Raw genomic sequence first — 23,929 nt, 5'->3', positions numbered from 1 at the left:
GTGCAGTTAGGGGAAGTTCATATTTACAGCCACTCTGCATTATGGAATTCAGGTATTCTGTGCCTTATGGCAGCATAACCACTCAAGGTAAGAAAGAACTCATTAACAGCAACTGAGGTGAGTGGTGTGGGGTGACTTTACTTATTTTTCATTTTTCCATCTTTTGCTGCTGTGGTGAGCGTGGGTGGACAGGGGAGTTTGTAATATCCTTGTACAAGTGGGTGAAACTGTACAGTTAAAGAGATGTGTCCTTGCCCTATAGCTCTCAGTCTGAGTGTAACAAGGGATGACAGAAAGAGGTTAGAGGCAACAAAGATGATTACAGAAGCAAAGGGTTTAGAAATGCCTTTTGTTACATCTATATTTTGGTATAACTCTGAGGAGCGGTTTGTGAAAGAGATGCAATTTGTGCTAAAGAAAGCATGTGCATTAAGGAAAATAAATGGCAAACCACTTTATAATACACTTAGTAGTTTAAAAATCATAAGGAAAACAACATGCAAAGGCTCACCACAATTTTCTTACCATTACATTGTAAAACACAGAGGAACACAGTCTGGTTTTTATTTTAGGGCACCAGCACTTACCTATTGCCCAATTTGTTGCACTTTTCCAAGAAAAGAACCCTGCTTCCTTCAAACATCAAGCTCTGACCTGTCAGTCACCATCTTCATGAAGACAAAACCCCCTGGTTTTATTGTTCATGACAAGCACACTGTCCTATTTACATTCTGGAGTGAATGAACAAGGAACTGTTCCTTGCAGTAGGGTATTCAGGCACTTTCCCCTCATTTCAGTCAGAGAGAATGTGATGCGACGTTCCCTCTGGGCCTGCAGTGACTGATGGGGGACAAGCAGTTGCACCACGCGGGCAGTGTTGTATAGTACAGAAGCACCAGACCCACTGTACAGGGCTGCCATCGCCAGGAGATGAAGACTTACAGGCAGACCCTCAATGTGGTGCCGTCCCCTGAAAGCCTGAAACAAATCTTTAAGATCCATAATTCACCACTTACCTCTTTGGGATGGAACATAGAGCCTTGTTTTAAGTTCTGTTTGTTCTGAGCTGCAGGAAGAGCAGAGTTCCCCCTCTGACACTCAGTGTGCTGAAAACCTCCAGGACTATTTCAGCCAGTCATCTGCAACTTCTGCACCAACTGCCACGCATTCCAATCCTCTTCTTATGCTGCACTCAAAGCTGGGGCCAGGAGGTGCCTAGTTTGTTTCACTGTGCTTGTAGGCACAGGTGAAGGCAGATGTGGCATCAGAAACCTACAGGCTGTGTATCCTACAATCTCTGAAAGTGATAGAAAAGGTTTGCAGTGGCAAGGTTCAGCACGAGCTAAAAGCAAAGTGGAGGGATGCTCAAGGGAGAAAAGTTGCCATGTTACCTGCTGGAGGGCCATCATTTAACTCAAGGAAAAAAGCCACCAAAGAAGAGACTATATCTAACATTCAAAAATAATATTATATTATTTAGTGTTTTCATTAATTTAGGCATTCCTTTTTTGAAGTCTTCAGGTATAAACTGGGAATCTATGCACTTACGGACCTGAACTATTTTGATGATCAACTAATTCTCTCACCATGCCTTTCTTTCTAATTATTTGGAACACTTCTACAATGAGTTCTTCTTCAAAGTGGGGCAATAAAATGTTGGCTTTGTACTCCGAAGTCCAGTCACACCTTCAAAGAGTGAGGTTTGGAGAGCCTTTTTTTTCCAAACACTTTGAAAGAAAATATGCTGCTACCCAGAAGTAGGCAAACCATCCACAAACCAGAACAGTTGACAGCTTTAATATAAAAACCTCTTGTCTTTTCAAAAGCAGCAGCACTGTGTTACAGTTGTATTACCATTAAATTAAAGAAACATTGTCGTGATTGAGGACAGTTTAATAAAATCTTTGAAGTAATTCAAGTCCATCTTCTGTACATTTTATCTCATCAGAATTCACCAAGATCAGTTTATTTTCTGTTCATTACCACCATTTCTCAAAGAAAACACAGTTCCTATGAACACCGGAGTTGTACAGCAGTTGGGAAATGGATTCAATCATTGGAGGTGGACCACAAATGTACCACAAAGTATCCTTGGATACATGTTTTTCTAGATCCTTTTCAGATATTCTTCCCTCTGACAAAAAAAAAAAAAAAAAAAAAAAAAAAAAAGATAGAGGAAAAAAAAGGAAATGAGAACAGAAATACGTACTAATGTAATTTCAAAAAGAGCGAGCAGTTAGGGGTATTTCCTACAAGTGTCAGACCTAGTTAAGGATAACAGGTAAGTTTTGAGGCTTACAGAACAATTTGTTTTCCTGGGATTTAGAGCCCCATTTCCAGCTGGAATGCATAGGGTATTAGTCACTGACCATGGCTAACATACAACTGAAAATCCCATATTCAGATGAAAAAAACAGATAATTATCTCAAAGACAAATACAACAGAAATGGAAATGTGATGAAGCGCCTCTTGCAAACAGTCATCTCATCCTTCATCAGTCTTACGCAAAGTAAATACCAGTTGCTGGAATAAGATTTCAGTGGGGAATACCAGAATGAAGTTTAGCAGAAGCACTTCAGTAGAAGGGCAAAAAACCACACAAGTATAACTTTTCTCCAAAGCATAATAAACACACTGAAATTATTTATGTTTAGCTCACATCTCGTTTTGAATCTTTAAGAACACTAACTTATGTAGGTAAGTGTACACTAGCACTAATTGTATTCAGCTTCCTCCTCAAGGAGGTAATCAGACGTAGCACTTGAGAAGTGAGCACAGTGCCATTGCGCGTACCTGTGACATGGGGCTGAAGTTCTTCGCAGATGGGTGAATTCTGCTGGGTAACGTGGAAACGACATGAGATCTTTCCAGGAAGTGCACTCATCAAACCAAGAATATTTTTCTGTAATGTTAAACATACTTTCTTATACCACAAGCCATTAAATCAAAGCAGATGTTTGCATACTGTCCCAGAACACCAGTGATCATGAGTGAGTACCACAGCTTTTGCATTTCAGCACTGAGTACTCTGTGGGTTTGACTTCAAAGGCCGATCTGCACAAGTAAGCTGAATTTCTATACCTGGAATCTGAATATGCTACTAGCTCTGTTAGTGCTTTCCTCCTGTTTTACAATAGATTGCAATTTGTAAGATTTGGATCTAAGAATGAGTTACGTATGTCCTTTCCTGTTTGTTGTTTTTTCCCCATTAACTTTGTGTTCTTTTTCCTTTCATTTCCATATTTGTTTTCCATTTGGAAAACATGCAATATATGTTTACCATTTCTTACAAACTTTTTGAGTTCCAGCTCCTTTACCTTGTAAGAATATCAGATCCTTTTCCTCCTTCTCCAAGTAAAACCAACTATGGTGTAATTCACAACTGTGATAGTTACCACCACAAACCCAGTAGCATCAGTTCACATCATAATTAAAAAGAAAAGAAAACAACCAAACAAAAAACCCTGTCAGTCAGATGCTGTAGGTCCTCTGAAATGAGGACTTGTTTACTGATTGGATTCTGTACTAATTGGGATTTTCACTGCTGGCATGGGTACTGTGGAAATAATTTCTGTTCTGTGAACAGGTAAATTAGCTCATTTCACTATGTTGCTTACAGACTAGTTACTGCATTGAACAGACTGCTATGGATTACTTAGCAAAAAAAGAAAAGTTGAATGGATTTTATTCAATAGACAGACCTATTTCTGGCTCCCTAAGAAAATGGGGAATAAAGAACAGCAGATAAGGCACTGCTGTACACTGTTCCACTAGTAAGTACCTCTAATATCAGCCCACTTTCACTGGTCCACATGGAACTGTAAACTCCTTTCTCCTACACGTGGAACCACGTACAATTTCATAGCACTTTCCAAACAACCCATGTCCCAAGACTTACCTGGAAAGTGTACCAAAGCGGGTTAAGGCAGGCCTTAACATGCTTAAATAATGCTGCAGTCATTCTCAGCACCTATTATAACCTACCTCTCTGTGACTCAGAGACAAGGACAGAAAGTGGCAGGTATGATTCATGGGACATAAACTACCATGTAATGTCTTCTAGTATCCTAGAGCTACAGACAGGAGGAAGGACGAAGAAGAATGTGAACAGCTCAGCAGGATCTCTGCAGCCTAGTAAGCTGCTGTACAAACTAAAGCAAATGGCTGAGCAGTACAGACCTAAGGGAAAACATCCATCCCACTGCCCCAGCCACAATAAAGGACAACGTTCAGTCCACATGAAATGAGCTAAATGGCATCTTGAAGTAGTCAAGTTAATATGGTACACTTTGTAATCTTAAGATTGCGTACTTCTCCTATTTCAGAGAACAAGATTTTCAAAGCAGTGCATGTACCTGTGAAACCAGAGCACATGCCAAATGAGTACCACGCTGAGTACAGCAGGCTGACAAGCCGAAGGACAGCACTATATGTAGGCTGCTGCTTCAGGGAATATGTCCTCCAAAACACCAGAAAAACCTAGGAGTTCCTCATGGAGATATTGGTGTGTCAGTCTCCCAACAACACAAAGCCCAGCAATCCTGTTTCCTCAATCCTCTAGGCAGAACTCTGGGTAATGGATCCTTTATACTGTTTCTGGAATAATCATCAACTTGCACCTTGATCTTAGAAATTCTCAATTCTTCAGAGAAACCTGTATCATTAAGGATGCTTCTTTACAGAAGCTGTGCTAATGTGACCGTAAAACATCAGTAGCCCTTAATGGCTGAATGTGTGATAACTGATCTTAAACTTCTAAGTAAATGTTTACAAAGTCCTGTTTCAAGTGACTTGTAAGAACTGCTGATAAACTTCTTCCTTCATACCCTGGTGCCCAATAATGTATTATCAACAAAGCTTCTATATAAGTTTGGAAAGTTTTTCCTTTGGATATAATTGCTCTTACTAGTCTTTAAATTCAGCATAATCTGTACTGAAATTATGTGGGTATCCTACTACAGTAAACAGCATTAGCGTACTACTACTGTGTATACAGACAAATGTGTTACAGTGTATATGATATCTGATATACCATGATGCTCTTATGAGATTATAGGAAAATGCTGCCATGCAGGGCTAGTCAGCCTACAGTGAAATCAGTGCAAGCAGGTATGTCCAACAACATCTGAAATTTGACATATGCACATTATTTGTGCATAAGTAAATAAGAAAACACAGATGGGATTTAAGGCAAAAAGTAACTTTTGCCTGTCTGAACAATATCTTACACAGAAGGGTTCTCTGTGACCCAGCAACAAAATGATACATGTACTGATTGCTGAATATTAGAGTTCTTTTTTTTTTTAGTTATTGTTTACCTTAAATAAGAGTTCATTTGTATTTTTTGCACTGTAGTACAACTTCACTGTTCCCATTTTGTATCCGTTTCCTTTACTCTCTTGGTATCCATGAAGATCTGCTACATGCAGCAGTATAGAAAACAAGGGGTTAATTCCAACACCCCCTGCTATTAGCACTAGCTTTACAGGAGTGTCACCAGGCTGAGGATCAAAGAAGAAATCACCTCCCACTCGCAGAGCCACTTCTGAGTCAAGAGTACACTAGGATGGAAAAGAAGATATTTAATTTCAAAACTCAAAACAAGTCTGAAATAGTCTTCTTCTTGCATCATAGAGTCACAAGATGTGCTGAACTGTGAGTTTTTATTCTTACTGACCAATGAGGGAAAACAAAGGGATTGTAAAATAAATGCAGTTATCTGAAGTCATCTGTTACAGTGTTCTCTAGAGATCTGTTGCTACTTTCAGAAGTTTCAGTCTTCTGATAAGGCAGGACAGCGCGTCCCCCTTTCCACCTCCAAAAGAGCTGAAAGAATGACTCATGTTTTCCAACGGCAGTATTTGATGTGAAACTCCAAGGTTAACATGCAAGATCACAGTTTTACCCAAGAACAGACTCATGTCAGAAAAGGCGCTGCTGTGAGGACACAGAAGTCAGAATGAGTTGCACAGACAAGATTTTTCTGTCCCATTCCAAAATAATAAGAAACCACCCAGAAGTGAAGCAAGTATCCACATGAGTATTTCTTGCAGAGCCACTTCTGCATTTGCAGCTTGAGAATTGCAGAAGAAAAATAGAGTGAAAACCTCCCTCTCTCCTGGGACAGAAAAAAATGATTCTTAGGAGAAACTTGACAAAGTGTGGTGGGTTTGGAGGTTTTGTTTTGTTTTGTTTTTTTTGAGGGGGAAGGACATATGGAAAACTAAACTACAGTAAGTAAAACATCTGGGTCACTATCCTCTTGGTAACCAAGTACTGCTTGGTGGAGGCTGAAAATGTAATACAAAGGAGTCGGGTGAGTTCTCCCACATCACTGGAAGTTAACAAAATCAACAGGAGCAGAAAACACAGCTCAATTCAGACCATATCCAGGGCAGGTAAAGAAAAGGAGGAGGGGAAAAAACGAAGTAAAACAGTAACTGAAACAAAAGGATTTCCATCATTGACTGTATAGTAAGCAAAGGCCTGAACATGTGACAATTCAGGAAGGAAAGAGGCCCTCAGCAGGTACTGAGCAGAATCAAGGGGTTCCTAAAGTAGCAAGCACAACCTCTGAGAACAGGGTTTCTTGTCTTTCCTGATTATTGCATAGAAGTACGACCACTCAGCTGTAGTGTAAGGCAGTCAGCATTTATAACCTGAAACTAATTTCTCTCTCCATTATCAATGTAAAGTGCAGGCTTTCTCACTAAATTTCACTGTTAGAAATAAGCATGAATCCAGAAGCGTTCCAGATTCATGCTGCAGAGGGAGGACATAGGATGTGGTATCTTTAGTGAAAATAAGCAGCTTTAGACCAAAACAATCTCGTCTAATCTGCAATGCCTTAGATAAATGAAGCATACAATCCACACGTTAAATATGAATACCTCTGAAAATAAGTTACACTAAGTCAATCTGTACTGTTCCCATGGCATCTTTTACTCTGAGATACCAACTTCCTTTATAAGTAACCTTTAAACTGAGATTTTGTTTCACCATACAACCTGCTTAAATTCTAGGTTGCCAGGTTTTAATTCTTTTCTCAGTTAAAAGGATGAACTTTTGATTAGATAGGTTAGTCCATACACACCTGACAGATCTTTCTACAGCATCATGTTTGAACTAGCTCAGCTCATAACTAAAGATGTTCCTGTAAATTCAACCAGAAAATTCATCAATGGCGAAATGAATGTGACATTAGAATTCCTAAGACAGCCTCCAGAGACTGGGAATTATGAAGTTAGGCCCTCATTCTCTCTGAAGAGCATCACCAAAAGACAGGGCATTGCATTTTAAGTATTGTGTGTTTCTGCTGGCATGCCTGCTACACTTTCTGTACACCTCAAAAAGGTTTAAGTCCCAGTGGAGGTAAGTCCCTATCACCCTGAAATACTGTGGATGGCCTCAAGTGCTAGATACTTCAGATATTGTCAATTACTGTAAACCTGAAAGAATCTATCAATTTAAATTCTGCAGACACGCATGAATGCCAGACAGGAAGGAGTAAGTGCACAGATCATAGAACAGGATGTGACAGGAACAAAAGTTGACAGGAAAGATCGTCGAAGTACGATCAGCAGTGGATAGTACTCTTCTGACTATCGAGGCGTGCTAACCAAATGAACACTGCAAGAGGCCAAATTGTCAGACCTTACTTTTAACGTAGCAAAAAATCAAATCTTAGGTTTTATCAGTATTACAAAAATACTGGAAACTTAAAAGAATACTACAGAAATTCTGGATTTCAATGCATTCAGTTTGAAATGTGTGAGAACCCTCAGAGACTGCAATATCACTAGGCCCACCACACACAAGTTGAGACTAAAGATCAGGATAACTGAATTACCATATCAGTATTCTATTTCAAGGTTTTAACATTTAAAAATGATGGAACAAGTCAAGAGGAGCTTCATAGTCGATACAAAAAGTAGACTGACACCACTACCCCAAAAATGAAAAAATGTGCTAAATGCACAATTGGTAGTTTATCTCATTTACCTCAGTGTGAATCCAGCGAGCAGGAGGATGATCAGTGTACTTCACTGCAAGCTCTAACACTCCTTCTCGCTCCAACAGACCGGGGCTTGAACACATGGAGAATCCCCCAATCACAGATACTCCAGGAATAAAGAAATCAACCCTAAAAATTGGTCAGAAACAAAAATTGAAACATGGAATACAGTACTACTTAAAGACTAAGACAAAACTGCTGGCTTTATTTCAGTTACATGTTCTGTATAAAAACATTTTCACTTCCAGAACACAACTTTTCCAAAAAATTGACCTAATCTTGAGTAACATCACTGACTTACAGTCATCTAGAAACATCATCACCATTACTATACTGTCAGGATTTTAATCTCTTTGGCCTTCAGCATTAGGTGCAACATCTTGCAGCAGATTAGAGTTGTAACTGTTTGAGTAAATGATTTACTTAGTAAAAACACAGCATAAAACAACATAAAGTGGTTTAAATCCCACTCTTTTCAGTGCCTTTGTGGAGTGGAAATGTTGAGTCACAGCTTCAGTCAGTGACTGAGCACCTGGAAGGCAGGCAGGGCCAATCCAGGGGAGCTCAGCTGGAAGCAATGTACCTGAGTGACTGGAAGGGCTGGAGCCAGGATTCACCTCTTCCCAGACCTCACTGAAGGGTTGGTGGTGGAGGCAAGGGCACCTCTCTCAAGATCCCTGCCTATCTGAGGCCTTCCAAAGGTAAGCAGCTTCCTTCCTTTATTCCTGAGCTCGTGGCTGTTGCGTTTGAGCAAGTGCTCACTTGCTGCAGCCTGGGGTCTTGCTACTCTGCTGTCATTGCTGTGCTTTCCATTGTGTTAGCTTTGTTATTTCCCTTTTTTCTCAAAACAAAGAGGTTGGAAAACTAACATTGGGGAATATATTTTTGAATTAACACTTTATTTTCTTGGGAAGATGAAATATCTGAAGTAAAAAGAGTAAAAAAATTCCTTAGCGAAAAGTTACTAGAATAAGTAGAACTGTTTTACTTATTGAACTGCATTGCCCTCTGGTGGCAGATGTCTTTTTCCAGTTGGCAGTAAAGGGGAATAAATTACTACAATCTCTTTTAAGCTAAAGAAAATAATTCCTTGGTTTCTGGCAATGAGCAGTTAGACACACAGATAACTTCCTGCAACACCAGCAACTGGGGAGTATGGAAGGTCAGTCATTACTATGCATGAACTGCAATGTATTTTCATGAAATAAGGCTTTGACACTCCAGGTAGTAGTAGAAGTTTGATGTTAGTATATAATCTAACACTTAAACTCCTCAGTGTTGCCAAAACACTTAAAAGCATCAATTATCTATAGCAGATAACAAAATTGATGTACTTCAAAATAAATCTAATGTTTAAAATTAATTGTGCTGCTCCACTTAAGGAACAACTGCACTGGTAAGCAATGCCAGGCACTTTGTAACGATTTCTCAATGCAAACTGTAGTTAAGCCAGCTCAGTATTAGTTAATTGAGATGTAACATGAAGCAGCTGGCCTCCACTGCATAAATATTTTCTTTAAGCACCAAGGCTGTATTCTGCACAGAGACCATATTAAAAAAAAAAAAAAAAAAGATCAGCATTTTGACTGGCTTATTACTTGAAGAAAACAAATCTTTCCTGCTCACTTCCTACAAAGCTTCACCCTTCAAAGAAGACTATCCTCTCTTTCCCTTAAAGTGAGTAGTGCACAGTGCTATGGTGATACGAGTGTCTAGGCTAATAAACTTGATGGCTTGCAGAAGTGCAATTGTCAGTTCACTGCAAGTGCAAAGACCTGAGAAGACCAACAGATCCAAAAAATCTGGCATTTCACTTTGTATTTTTGCAGCCCCTCTGACAATAAAGCTCAGCATCTCTAGCGGTTGGAATCAAAGACGTGACAGGACGATTCTTGGGCTGCAGCAGTTACTGTATCAAAGACTCAAGAGCTACTGCAGCTCTTTACCTCCCTCTGGTGGAAAATTACCTTACGCTCCAGACCAATGAAAAGAACAAGAAATTATGTTTATGCTGTAAAACACCACTTTACATTCAAGTTATGTCTTCCCTGACATATAAGGGTGAAATTCTTCATGCCTAGTGTACTTCTCTATTTACGTTAGCACTTCTTTCCCAATGACATCGTGATGAGAGATTTCAGAACATAGTATACTGTAACTTGTGGACTAGTTTATATTTCTGATGGAATGTCTCAGCTGTGTGCAAGGAGGGTAAGGCCTCAGATGAAAGTAAAAAGAACTGCAGGGGAAAAAAATAAGCACATTGTAAAACTTCACAAAAAGAAAAGGCACGAAAAGAGGCAGAACAGTGAAGATGTTAAGGTTGCTTCTCATTTTCCTCTTTTTAGGGCTACCGAAGCCAAGTATTTAAGAAAAGAATAACTATCAGCAGTTGCTGAAGATAAGAAAGAAAACTTTAAAGCTACTTCTAAGTTATTTATGACATACATATACCTCAGTGCTTGTTTTAAGAAATTAGATAACAGCAACAAGTCTTCATTATTACTTAAAGTCAGATAAGGGCCAACGTCTACCAGCATGCCTGCGAAACAAATTCACTTTTGATTCTGGAAAATCTGGCTAAACAAAACACTTTCATATGCATACACATGCATATGAGTGACAATCTTTGGCTGTAACATCCTGCTGCAGCAAATTCTAACAAATGAGCCTTTTCTACTCAGGAAACTGTGGCCTGGTATTTTGTAGCACTCATCAAAAAATACGACCACGGTTTATAGCTGCAAATATAGAAAAGTTGTTGTATCCCTTACAATAGCATTAGAACATTTCAGAAGAAAAAGAAAATGAAAAAGAGTAATTATAATTAACGCTTTCAGTATGATAATTGCTAGAGCATTTTTGGAGGGTAAATGAACTTTCTGAGTATGGGCAAGCAAGAATTTTAATATGAGTCACAGCACATGTGCAAAAACTGCAGCAAATTACTCCACAAACACAAATTATTGCAATCAACATCTTGTGTTCTGGTTCTAAATTTAAAAGCCAGCATGTTAACACTGTAAGAGTAATGTATGCTGTACCCTCGCAGCTATAGTTTGATTCCAGTAAAACCGCTTTCAGGTGGCCTAAGCCAAGAAAAAGTTTAAGAATCTTTTAAATGACCAATGCAAAAGCAACTACTCATATTTTTAAATTAATTTTTGGGGATGGAAGTGATGGAGTGGGAGCATTTCCTAATAAGAAAAGACAAACATGAAAATCCACTGTGTTCCTACGGGGGGTGGAGGGGAGGGTAGAGCTGTGCATTTGCTTAAACAATTACTAATTCCTTCAGAGGCTCAGCAATTAGACTTTATTTTCAAGTTTGCAGATTGTATTTCTATATGAAGCTTGCTTAGCAGCCCCCTTTCTTTCAGAGAGGAAACTTCCAAGGGGGGAAAAAAAAAAACAACAGGCAATTCTGCTTTAAGTACAAAATTAAACTGAAAATATTAAAAACCTCATCATCAGCAGTTCCTGCTCTGTTGTAAAAAGAAAAAAACCAACAACTGGTAAATAAAAACTGTAGAGAACTTGCAGAATAAAGTGCACTGTACTTCAAAGGCAGCTGGACTTGATGATCTTTATAGGCCCCTTCCAACTGAAATATTCTATTGTATTCCATCCTAAAATACTACTGAAGAAGTCTTGTAACACACAGTAACCAAAGAAAAATACTTTTGCTCTATAGAAATAAGTATTAGAATATTTAATAAAATTAGCCATATAACAGCACCTCCTCTGAGCCATGAATAATAAAATATCTTAGAGTCATAGATCTGTTTCAGTTGAAGGTACCCTCAGAGGTCATCTAGTCCAAGTCCACTGCCATGAACTGGTACACCTACAGCTAGATTGGGTGCTCAGAGCTCTGTCCAGCCTGGCCTTGGATGTTTTCAGGTACACAGGGCTCCCACCACCTCTCTGGGCAACCTGTTCCAGTGTCTCACCCTCACTGCAAAAAACTTCTTCCTCATATCCAATCTAACTCTGTCCTCTTTTAGTTTGAAGCCATTTCCCGTTGTCCTGTAACAACATCCTATTATATAAATTACTACCATTTTTCAGTACCCAGTTATCAGAAGCCATTAACACTGTTGCTAATGATTTTTCTCTTATATATCATAAGGTCTTACCACTGTCCTGCTTTGAAAGTAAAATCTTTATTTGTGATGGCCAAACGTAGTCTCTTAACGGTCTCTGATTCACTGGTGATTCCACACACTTTGGCTTGTGAAATAACCTAACAAAAGAAAAATAAATACCTGCATGATGTGAACAGTATTTGCAGCAAAAGTACTCCAGAATCTGTAAGAGAGATACCTGGCACTTCACATTACCTGCACCATTTCACTACCTAAAGCACCAATGTTTTTTCACTGTGGTAGAGAAACAAGAATAGATCCAGTTAGTGAATGCAGAAATGGTTTTGTACTTACAGGCCACCACGTTTGCACAAAGCAAACGCTCCTTTATCTTCCCAGCAACAATAACAAATCTCTGATGTGAAAATTGACAAAGGAAACATGCAAAAGCTCAGCTGCTACTGAAGTCACTGGGAGAACTCTGGATTTGTATCTAGTTTCATGTCATTGAACGCCTTGTGTTACTGATTTACACACGTACCCATTTGACCATTTCTATGATCTCCGAACACAGGAAACTGTGACACAAGCATTCATTTCTAGTTAATACAAGAGTTTTGTTTGGCAACCAGATGGGAGGGGATGGGAAAACTGTACTGGAAGGGTGGGAGGAAGGAAGGAAGGAAGGGTGGGAGGAAAGCAGGAAGGAAATAAAAAGCAAATCTAGCTACAGGATCACATGGGGAGGAGTTTCCCACTTTATTACACGCAATTTAAACACTTTGATGCTCATCAGTACAACATGGATGATAAGATAAAAATGCCTGATGATGGGAGATGATGGGAGAGGGGGTGATAATTATTATATTTTTACTTCTACAAATAATGCTGTATGTATTTTCTAAACAGGCCAATACACATACTCTTAAAAATGCAAATGCCACTTACTACATTAGGAAATACGAGTAACTCGCCACAACTTCACCACTTCATTTGTGTAAGATCAAATAAATTAAAAAAGAAAACAACTTAAGAAGCTAGGCTCTAATTTAAAACACATGGCAGGAAATTAATTTCTTCATAAAGCAGCATCTGAACACATCTACTGTCCCACAAAACAGCAGGACGTTTGCCAATTTAAAATAAAGTAGCAAACATTTCCTTTCCACTTTAGCAGATACTATTAAAAGGGAAAAACAGTCTTTCTCTGTTAACAAGACAAATGTCAAATTAATTACTTAAATGGTTGGTTTAATGGAGAAACTTAAAGTGCAGGAAATTGACATTAAGCTTGGATCTTTTTCCTTCCCTTCTTTACTCTTCTGAGCACTCCCCAATTTGTTGTTTGGCCAACACATCTGAGAGAGCTGGAAATGTAATCCTTAATCAGCATACTACAAAAGTTAGATTTGTCAGGGTGATCAAAGACCTTCAGACAGTATTTTTGGAAAATCACAAGTGTGATGGCCAAAACACAGCAAAACTGCAGTGAGATGGGAGGACACTATTTGGGACCTTGCCATTTTATTTCAAAGCATCAGGCACTTGTTCTTGTCCTTCACGTTACCAGTCTTCAACAGGAGATACAGTTTGGCATGCACACTAATGCAACACAGATCTATGATTCTTTCATCTTTCTAAAGGACTTCAGTGGCCAAATAAGGCAATATAGACTAGGAGAAGCCAACTGCTGATTATGTGGAATTTAAAACCAAGCAAAGGATTTAAAATAAACTGATTTTAAAGTGGTTGGGGAAAAAGTAACAAAGAATAAATCAAGCACTTAAAAAAAGAAACAACCCTCTGACATGTGGAGAATTTCTCACAGAACTGAATCACTGAAGGGCTTGGGGTGGAAGGGATCCCAAAGATCATCAAGTTCCAACCCCCCTGCCACAGGCAGAGACTCCAGCCTCCAGATCTGGTACTAGACCAGGGCTCCATCCAACCTGGTCTGAACACCACATCCACAGCTTCTCTGGGCTGTCTGTTCCAGCACCTCACCGCTCTCTCTATGAAGAACTTCCTGCTGACATCCACTCAGCCCAGTTCTTCCACCTCATTCATATGGCTTCCTTCAGATCTCAGACGTTATGCAGCTGTCTGTACCAGCTCAGAGCTCTCAACACCTTTCTTTTTATTTTCAAGCTGCCCCACGTTTGTTCTGGGCAGAAAAAGTTAGCAAGCCAAGCTGTCAGAAGTATCAAAGATGAAAACATGGCTGCAAAACTGCAAGACTTTTGTCCATGTCAGAAGCAAAAATGGGCATCTACACCTGTTGCTACAGGCACTCTGTCCATGTACTGAGTTAATTTAGCATCAGTCAGACCCATGTGAAAGGCTGCTGGCCCCTACCCAAGGAAGTGCTAATGCTGGACAGGAGTTACTGAAGCACAGCTCTGAGACAAATGGTTTCCTGGTAGCTTTGCTAACAGGTACAATGAGCCTATATTTGTCTCATCCACCGACAACCTATGCCACAGGTGCTAAATCTCTTCTATATATATTGTTTTATAATATACACAACCATTAATGCTGCATAGTGTGAGGCACATACTGTTTGTTCTGCTCTGTGGCAAAGGCAGGACTGGCCTGTCATCATCAACTTGTTAACACTGAGAAAAGCTATATAAAGAATGAAGAAAAACTAGGCACCACTGCCCAAAGTTCTGGGAATTAAAGACGGGGTTTATCAATCAAAAAGTGCCCCAATTCTCTGAAAAAGCCTCTGTTTGCTTATCAAAGTCCACATAACCAGAATTCTATTCAATTTCTTGTCTAACTTGAAGTAAACAGAATCACAATAATTTTTATACCTCACTACTTTCCCTCTATTGACCACAAAATCCACCACTTTACAACAGTATCAAATACAAAAAATGAGGGGGAAAAAAAAGTGAAAAAGACTCCATGTGAAGAGAAACTGAAGCCTGTGAATCAAATACAATTACCCAATTTCTTCACCAAAAAGAAAACTTAGTAACATCCTAAAGAACAGACCACTAACCTCCTGGCGAAAATTATTTGCTGTTCTCTCAAGGTGATCCATTTTCCTTTTTGATTGTGCCGTGCTGCAACAAGAAGCAAACAAATTGTCTTTTTGACATCTGTACTACTGTGTCTTACTGATATGAATTTCTATTAATCCAATTATTTGTCAGTGTAATCCAGCAGACGTTCCAGGTGGCACAGTTCTGAATCAGAATTATATGCAGCAATATAAATGGGAGATCACAAAGTATTTACAGGTATGTAATAACTTGTCATTTGTTATTTCAAAGTGTTATCATGACATTCTCTTCAAAAAATAGAAGTGTTTGTAGATGGATAACTTACCCTTTCACTGTACAGTAACAAGAAGCAGAGTGCCTCAACACCACCAGCGCAGAATGAGCAGGACAAAGTCTGCAGGCACTTCTCAGTAGGTGAGGAATAGTAAAGCCCATGTAAGTGGTAACATGAGCCATGATAAGCAGGCTGTCTTTAGAATCACCAGTTCCTGGAAAAACCCACATTAATATTTATTAAATAAAATACCCACTGTTCGACATGGTTTGTTCTTATATACAACTAGGCAAGACTGCTGGCTAGTAACCAAGACTACCCTGAGTTTGATACTGAGGCTGGTATCGTTCATTAACCTTACCGATAGCTTGGATGATTGTGACAGAATGTACCATCAGCAAAACTATGATACTTAGCTCTATCAGGTAGTGTATTGTGCTCTTTGAATCTGTTATCATTTGCATGGAAATTAATAGAATCATAGAATTGTTTCAGTTGGACTGTCACAAGTCCATGGGACCAGATGAGATTCACCCAAGGATGCTGATGGAGCTGGTGAAGGTGACTGCCAAGCTGCTTTCTGCCATCTATCAGTGTTCCTGGTCAACTGGAGGTCCCAGAGGATTGGAGGCTTGCCAGCGTGACTCCCATCTACAAGAAGGATTGTAAGGAGGATCAGGGGAACTACAGGCCTGTCAGCCTGACCTCGGTGCGAGGGAAGGTTATGAAACAAATCTCGAGGGAGATCACATGGCATGTGTGAGACAGCTGGGGGATCCCCAGACAACATGGGGTCATGAAAAGCAGGTCCTACCTGACCAACCTGACCTTCTATGGTCAAGTGATCCACCTGGTGGATGAGGGAAAGGCTACTCAGATTTCAGCACAGCTTTTCATGCAGCGTTCTTCTGAGAAGCTGGCAGCCTGTGGCTTGGACAAGTACACTCCTGGCTGGGTAAAGAAGTGACCGGAGGGCCAGGCAGAGAATGCTGGTGAATGGAGTTAAATCCAGCTGGCAACCAGTGTTCCCTGGGGATTGGTACTGGGACCTACCCTGTTTAATATCTTCATTGGTGACCTGGACAAGGGAATTGAGTGCACCCTCAGTACATTTGCAGATGACGCCAAGCTGGAAGGAAGCGTCGATCTGCCTGGGGATAGGAAGGCCTTACAGAGGGATCTGCACAGGCTGAGGCCAGTGGGATGAAGTTCAGCCACACCAAGCACCAGGTCCAGCAGTTTTGCCACAACTTCAGGCAATGCCACAGGCTTGGGGCAGAGCAGCGGGAAGACTATGTGGAAGAAACAGACCTGGAGCTGCTGGCTGATTGCTCAGCTGAATATGAGTCAGCAGCGTACCCAGGTGGCAAAGAAGGCCAATGGCATCCTGGCTTGAATCAGAAGTAGTTGCCAGCAGGAACAGGGAGGTGATCGTCCCTCTGTACTCAGCGCTGCTGAGGCCATACCTCAAGTGCTGTGTTCAGTTTTGGGCCCCTCACTACAAGAAAGACAGGGAGGCCCTGGAGCATGTTCAGAGAAGGGCAATAAAGCTGTGAGGGGTCTGGAGCACAAGTCTCATGGAGAGTGGCTAAGGGAACTGAGATTGTTCAGTCTGGAGGAGGCTCATGGGAGACCTCATTGCTCCCTACAAGTGCAGGAAAAGAGGTTGTGGTGAGGTGGGGATCAGCTTCTCCCATGGTATCTATTGACAAGGAGTAGAGGGAACAGCCTCAAGTTGCACCAGGGGAGATTCTGGTTGGACATTAGGAAAAAATTCTTCTCGGAGTGATTAGGCACTGGAACACGCTGCCCAGCGATGTGGTTGAGTCACCATTTCTGGAGGTGTTCAGTAAGTATTTAGATGTACTAAGGGACATGGCTTAGTGGGGAAATATTGGTGGTTGGTGTACAGTTGGACTGTAATCTTGGAGGTCCTTTCCAACATTGGTGATTCATGATTAAAGGTTATCTAGACCCACTCCCCTGCCATGAACAGCAACACCTACAGCTAGATGAGGTTGCTCAGAGCCCCATCCAGCCTAACTTTCAACGTCTGCAGAAATGGGACTTCTAACACCTCTCTGGGCAACCTGTTCCAGTGCTCCATCACCCTTATTGTAAAAAATTTCTTCCTTACATCCAACCTAAATCTCCTCTCCTTTATTTTGAAACAATTTCCCCTTGTCCTGCTAAAGACCCTGCTAAAGAGTCTGTCCACTTCTTATTGTCCCCTTCAGATAGTGAAAGGCTGCTCTCAGATTTCCCCAGTCCTCTCTTCTCCAGGCTGAACAGCCCCAGCTCTATCAGTCTGTCCTCATAAGAGAGGTGTTCATGGATCATTTCTGAGGTCCTCCTCTGGACAGGCTCCAACAAGTCCACATCTGTACTGAAAACTCCACATCTGGACACAGTACTCCAGGCGAGGCCTCACCGATGGAGAGCAGAGAGGCAGGATCACCTCCCTCGCCCTGCTGACCACGCTGCTTTTGATGCAGCCAGGATATGGCTGGCTTTCTGAGCTGCGAGGGCACATTGCTGGCTCACGTCCAGCTTACCATCCACCAATACCCCCAGGTCCTTTTTGGCAGGACTCTACTCTATCCTTACATTCCCCAGCTTGTACTGATTGTAGGAGTCACCACAACCCAGGTGCAAGAGCTTGCACTCAGATTTCTTGAAACTCATGAGATTTGTCTGGGCCCGCTGCTTAAGCCTGTCTAAGACTCTCTGGATGACATCCCATCCCTCAGGCATGTCAACCACACCACGCATCTTGGTGTTATGCACAAACACACACTGAGGGAGGCATTACTTTCAGAGCAACCTACCAACAATTTTCAAAGCAAGTCAAAAGTATTCTTAATTTATCAAATTTGGGAAACTGTTTATAGTAAGCCAAAAGGTATTTCTTACTGCCTTTGTTTTTCCTATAATGGATCAGCATAACTGTCTGTCACACTATCCTCACCTATCTCACACTATTATATGAGTTCTAAAAAGCAGTCCCTTGCTTCTCCAAAGCAGTCTTAATCATTTACTTTCATTTAAATCCCTTTTCCTGCATTCTCTTAAAGCACATAATTTATTTTCAATTTGTTTTTGTTTTTCATTCATTTTGAACCCTTTTAAATGGCAATGATCCAGCTTGCTTCACTAATCAGGTCTATACTGTCGAGGCTTTCACAACAGCTGCACTGGCTGGTCACTCAGTGATTTGTTCCATTTGTAATCTTTATAAATGGGAAGCAGAGCTTTCATAAATTAGGCTGCTCAGAAATGGAACACATTTACTGTAAGTACTGAAAGTGCCCACTTTCAAGCACAAGAAATATTTGCTGTCCATAATTTGCAATAGCTCTTTAGCATTTAATTACACAGCAGCTTGCAACTTTTCAAAATGGAATTATTCACAACTCCTCTGCTAATGGTGGGCAAAATTACTTCAAAAAGTTTTTGCTACAGCACACAAAGACTATTCTCTATTCAAACAAAACACCTTAGTACTTCCTTCATGTGAAAGTATAGAAGGCACAATAACATTATTACTGTTCTTGCAGTACGTTAGCAAGACAAACTGTAATGAAGAAAATGTAATGAAGCAATCACGTTCAACAATATCAGCACAGTCAGTCTGAAAAGCCTGCAGTGAGTTACTCAGATTTATCAGAACACTTCATAATCCAGAGTCTTTCAGACAATGTATCTTGGTTACATCCACCTATATCTCCTGGTTTACACTTCCAAGTCTAAACCAATTAAAAGGAAAAAAAAAAAAGTGTGGAAGGGGATGGTTTTATGTAAGCAGCTTATTCTATTAGCTGTGACTATAACTAAAGCTATCGCACAACAAAATGAATCACAAAGTACAATGCCTCACTTCAGAAGCCAAGCACTGACAGCAAAGATTTTTCCTTTTTTAAAGCATTTTGCATGCTTCAAAACCCTGTCTGCAATGAACTGCTACCAACCACAGTGACATCTGCTGGGAAATACGTGGCCCAACTTTGAAATCTAATACAAAGATACTTGACTGTTTATTTTATGTACTTGGTTTAACTTAATTGTGCTCCTCGGGTTGACAGTCCTTTAAAGGTAATCGCAGTTTGATGGCTGTCATGTCAAGAAACAAATACTGCTGTCCTACGCATTCAAAGAGACACTGCCCTAAATCATTAATTCTTGCACAGCAGAGCTCCCAGTGCGGGCACCTGCTGGGCCTGGATTACAGCATCATCAATCACTTTCCAGTCCTGCAATAATACGCCGCAACTAAAGCATTCCAGAATCTCTTTAAGGAGCCCAGGTTCCGCTCCGCCACACGCAGCCCTGAGTCCCGGCTTTGCAATGGGAACAGCCTCTGCCCCCCACGCCATCTGCCCAGCTCCCTGCTCTCCCGTCCTCTGAGCGCAAGCACTTCAGGCTTCCCCTTCTGATGGGACGCTCTTTCTACTCCCTCTTCCTACCCCACCTTACAGAAATACCCTCTCCGACACCCACCCCAAACCCTCCCTTTCGTCCATCGCTCTGCACAGAGAAATGCGCGCTTCTTTTGCTCCTCTCCCCTGCAGAGGAGCTCCTTCTCCTTACCCCGAGAGCCAGAAGCCCCGCGTTAACGCACCGTGACATCTACCGCCGCGGCCTCTCCGTTCCTCAGTCCTATCCGTGCATCTGAAGGGAGAGACAGACCTTTAGCCGCACCGCATGGAGAGCAAACTGCTGCAGACCGGAACGAGGGGGAAGCGGGGACGCTTAACGGAGCGGCGCAGAGCCCTTTTTACAAACCAGGTGAGCGATACTCCCCGCCCACATCCCATAGATCGTCACCACGAAGCGCTTTCCCTCCGACCCAGAGCGAAGGAGCGCACGAACCACGCGGTCCCGTCCCCTCAGCCGCCCGGGGTCGCACGCGGGCAATGGGTCAGAGGGCGCAGCGCCCGCTCCCCCCCCTCACGCCGCGACCCCTACCGGCACCGCGTCACGTGACGGAAAGCGCCTCTGTCACGTGGCAGGCGGGGCGCGCGCGAAGCCGTCGCGCATGCGCCTCCCCGCCTCTTCCGGCGCGTTCCCCGCCGTACGACAGCGCCATGGCGGTGTTCCACGATGAGGTGGAGATCGAAGACTTCGAGTACGATGAGGAGACGGAGACGTACAGCTACCCGTGCCCCTGCGGGGACCGCTTCCTCATCACGCGGGTAACGGCGGGGGGCGATGAGGGGGAGGCGGCGTTAGGCGTCGGGCGTGCGGACCGGTGCGTGACCGTGTATGGCGGGCTCTTGCAGGAGGATCTGGAGAACGGAGAGGACGTGGCCACCTGCCCCAGCTGCTCCCTCATCCTGCGCGTCATCTATGACCAGGTGGGTGCGGGCCGAGGGTGGGCTTCTCATTTCCTGAGAAAGGTGCGATGGTGGCTTCTAAAAGCCTCTCGTAAAGATGAGACGTGGCTGGTAGGCAGCCGGTGGCCTTTCCTTTCGTGGCGCCGTCTCCTGTCCCAATTGTTTTTCTGGTCCCCCGCATGTCCTGCTGTTCCTGAGCTTTAGAACGTGCTGGCTTTGAGTCACTGTGATGAAATGCAGGCAAAACAGCCTCCGTGACTCCAGCAGCGGTCACCTGGCCAAACGGCTTTTGTTAGTTATGAGGCATGCTGCAGCTTCCATCTGCAGTACTCCATCCAGGCCTGGGGGTCCCAGCATGCAAAGGGCACGGAGCTGTTGGAGTGAGTCTGAAAGAGGGTCTTGAGGATGCTCAGAAGGCTGGAGCACCTCACTATGATGATGGGCTGAGGGAGCTGGGCCTGCTCAGCCTGGAGAAAGCTGTGGTCATCAAGTACCTAAAGGAACCTTATTTAAAAAAAAATAATTCCTGTTTACAGTCTGATAGCGATAGGATGAGGGGGAATGGCTTTAAAATAAAAGAGGGTTAGATGTCAAGGAGAAATTTGTTATTCATGGGATGGTGAGGCAGTGGCGCAGAGTGCCCAGAGAAGCTGTGGATGCCCCGTCTGTGAAGGTGGCATGGCCGGGTTGGGTGGGGCCCTGGGAGGCCTGATCTGGTGGTTGGCAACCCTGCCTAAGGCAAAGGGTTGGAAGTAGGAGGGCTTTTAGGGTCCTTTCCAACTGAAGCCATTCTTTGATCTTTGGGGAGAGAATTTTGTGCCAGTTATACCCAGACTAGAAAACAAAATGGTTATTTGATGCTTTTCTGAGGAAGAGGAGATCCAAGAGAAAAACAAAACCCAAACAAACTAAAACTTTACTTGCTGTCTCTAGGAACAGTTCATGCGTGATGAAGTCATTGCAGAACCTTTGACAAACAAGGAACTGGTAAAGTGCTGATGAATCCATCATGAACTGTTGCTGCTTTAACATAAGGAAATTATGGGAATGACAATTTTGGGAAGAGACATTTTGCTCCGCCTGGAAGTTCTTGCTGCTGTGGGAAACACGTGCAATAATTGTCTGTCTTAATAACTTGTAAAAGAATTTTCTGGGACATCAACATAAGTTTTGTTTTGTTTTGTTTTCAATAGGGTTAAGCATTTTATTAGTATTTTTTGGGACACATACTCTAGAAGACCTGCACTATGATCGTAATTGACTTCAAATCAATATGCAGAGGATGTGTACAGAGTTTTACTCTGAAATTAGAACAGTTATTTAGCAGTAATTTCTTAGACACTATGCAGAGAAGTTCAGTATGTTTAGTGTGTGTATACCAGCATGAAATGGCAGAGAGCTGAAATGTTGAGAGATGAATTTAGAAATCAATAGGACTCCGTGGTTCTGTATGGTGCTGTACAGAGTTGAAGTTTTGATGGAACTTGCTATCTATCTCCTTGGTTTTGTGCCCTCATATTCCCAGCATATACTGAGTATGGGGAAAATAATGAGGTCCAGAACCAGTTCTGCTGGTAAATTGTTTTTACTCCTGTGAGTGTAAGGAAAGTGCCATTGTATTCATAACTTGTGGGTGAAACACGCGAGCAGACAGCTTTGGTAGCTGTATCAAATGGGTATCTGACATAATGATTTACACTTGTGTGAAATTAAACAGAAGAAAACAACATTTTTTTGTACCCCTGTACAGTTAGTAATGTGTGAATGAACTTGAATTCAAAGTGGATTCTTATTTACCCGTATGTTCTCTCTCACGCTGTGGTTTGACTCTTGCAGCAAACATAAAATGGCTGTGGTTGTCTGTTCTGTTTGTAATACCACAATTTCTGAATATTAAGTCTTGTTTTGTTGGGTTCTGTCATTTCCTAGATAAGAGATGCACACAGTTCACTTTATTCAAAAATGAAATGTTTTTAGGACAGAAGAAAGTTGCAAGAATATGCTCCAAAGTACCGTGGTTCCAAGACTACTTCTTGATTTACAGGCCACTGCACTTAAGAATTTACTTAAAATGGTGATAATTTGTATGTTTTAGTAGGTTGTGACATCTGTGAAGCCTTGGGAAAAGTATTTGTGCAGCATTTGTATCATGATTTCACTCCAGGCACAAGAGATAAGCAAGTCTCACTGATGTCTCGGATTTAAGTATTTTTGTACTTACAACATTCTGTGAATGTTGGAAATGATCCTTCAAATTACTTTTTAACACAAAAGGCAGAAGCTGACACCTGTCAGCCAGAAGTTTTGAAGGCAATATGCACAACCCGAATTGTTTTTGTGCTTAACCACCAGGTGGCACTCCTGCCACTTAAATGTCCGTGCTTCAGAGAATGCTGTGGGAATTTGGCTAGCTGAAAATATTTATTTTGACTTATGCTTAAATAAAGATGTTTAAAACTGCACCAGTGTTTATAATGGGCCGTTGCTTATTCTGCTTGTGCACCAGTCACGATGGTGACTTCTGAAGGTGTTGAGTAGCTGCTGTGGTTGTAATACTAAAGTTTCTCCAAGCTGGCTGAAAATAAGTGGTTTGTAGTCTGTCAATAAATGCAGGAACTCCAGTTAAGCTCCCGTTCAAACTACAGCTGTATAAATACCAGGGTTTGTTTTCCAGAAGTCTTCCAGATAAAACTGTGTAGAGTTAAGTTTAAAAAGGAGCACTGGGGATTCTGTGCTCAGAAGTGTCAGCTGTATTTTATTTGGCGAGTGCTAATGCAAGTTCTGAAATGATTTTCTGTAGTGTTCACCATTGTTCTTAAATACAGATAAGAGCTTTTTGAACAGTAATTGTAGGAAAATTATTACATCAGTTCAGGACTGTCAGTGCTTAAGGTTTTGTTATGAGTATATTATGCACAAGTTGTATGATGCCGTGTCTGTATGCATTACTGTTATTTTACGTAGTATCCATGCTTTATTGAGGTTTTCATTTTATTTCCTTCTTCAGAGCTTTTTAGTAGCACGACAAAATAGTAAAATGTGGCTGACTTTGTTAGGAAAGGATGCGTCCACATTTGCCCACAGAAATTGCACTCAGCTTGGTGCTATTGCACTGCATTATGGTTTGTGGGGGAATAATCACTGTCCCTGTATAATAAAAAGGAGAGACAAAGGGAAAGAAAACACACGACATAAAACCAAGGATGGA

The 23,929-nt window shown here is 41.7% G+C and overlaps 2 protein-coding genes across 7 annotated transcripts; one reads left to right on the top strand and one right to left on the bottom strand.

Annotated features, from left to right (window-relative positions):
* Positions 1-1,781: 1,781 nt before the first annotated feature.
* Positions 1,782-20,409, bottom strand: OXNAD1 (oxidoreductase NAD binding domain containing 1). 6 transcript variants are annotated; one of them, XM_048950365.1, is made up of 9 exons: positions 20,354-20,409; positions 20,007-20,056; positions 15,440-15,602; positions 15,111-15,174; positions 12,155-12,261; positions 8,003-8,144; positions 5,320-5,562; positions 2,795-2,903; positions 1,782-2,134 (listed from the first exon to the last, which is right to left on the bottom strand). In XM_048950365.1, exons 3-9 carry the CDS (start codon positions 15,568-15,570, stop codon positions 1,980-1,982), a joined length of 951 nt encoding a protein of 316 aa, XP_048806322.1. In that variant the 5' UTR covers positions 15,571-15,602; positions 20,007-20,056; positions 20,354-20,409; the 3' UTR covers positions 1,782-1,979. The 6 variants fall into 6 exon arrangements, with proteins under 6 accessions (XP_048806322.1, XP_048806318.1, XP_048806321.1 ...); XM_048950361.1 differs by having other exon boundaries at positions 19,976-20,056; positions 20,354-20,378; XM_048950364.1 differs by lacking the exon at positions 20,354-20,409 and having other exon boundaries at positions 5,320-5,420; positions 5,526-5,562; positions 20,007-20,347.
* A 14-nt stretch (positions 20,410-20,423) lies between these two features.
* Positions 20,424-23,183, top strand: DPH3 (diphthamide biosynthesis 3). Its single transcript, XM_048950366.1, has 3 exons — positions 20,424-20,580; positions 20,668-20,742; positions 21,655-23,183. Exons 1-3 carry the CDS (start codon positions 20,473-20,475, stop codon positions 21,718-21,720), a joined length of 249 nt encoding a protein of 82 aa, XP_048806323.1. The 5' UTR covers positions 20,424-20,472; the 3' UTR covers positions 21,721-23,183.
* The last annotated feature ends 746 nt before the right edge of the window (positions 23,184-23,929 follow it).

The sequence above is a fragment of the Lagopus muta genome, chromosome 7 (genome assembly GCF_023343835.1).
Source record: "Lagopus muta isolate bLagMut1 chromosome 7, bLagMut1 primary, whole genome shotgun sequence".
In the NCBI taxonomy this organism is placed as follows: Eukaryota; Metazoa; Chordata; class Aves; order Galliformes; family Phasianidae; genus Lagopus; species Lagopus muta.
This window is presented reverse-complemented; position numbering and strand designations above follow the sequence as displayed.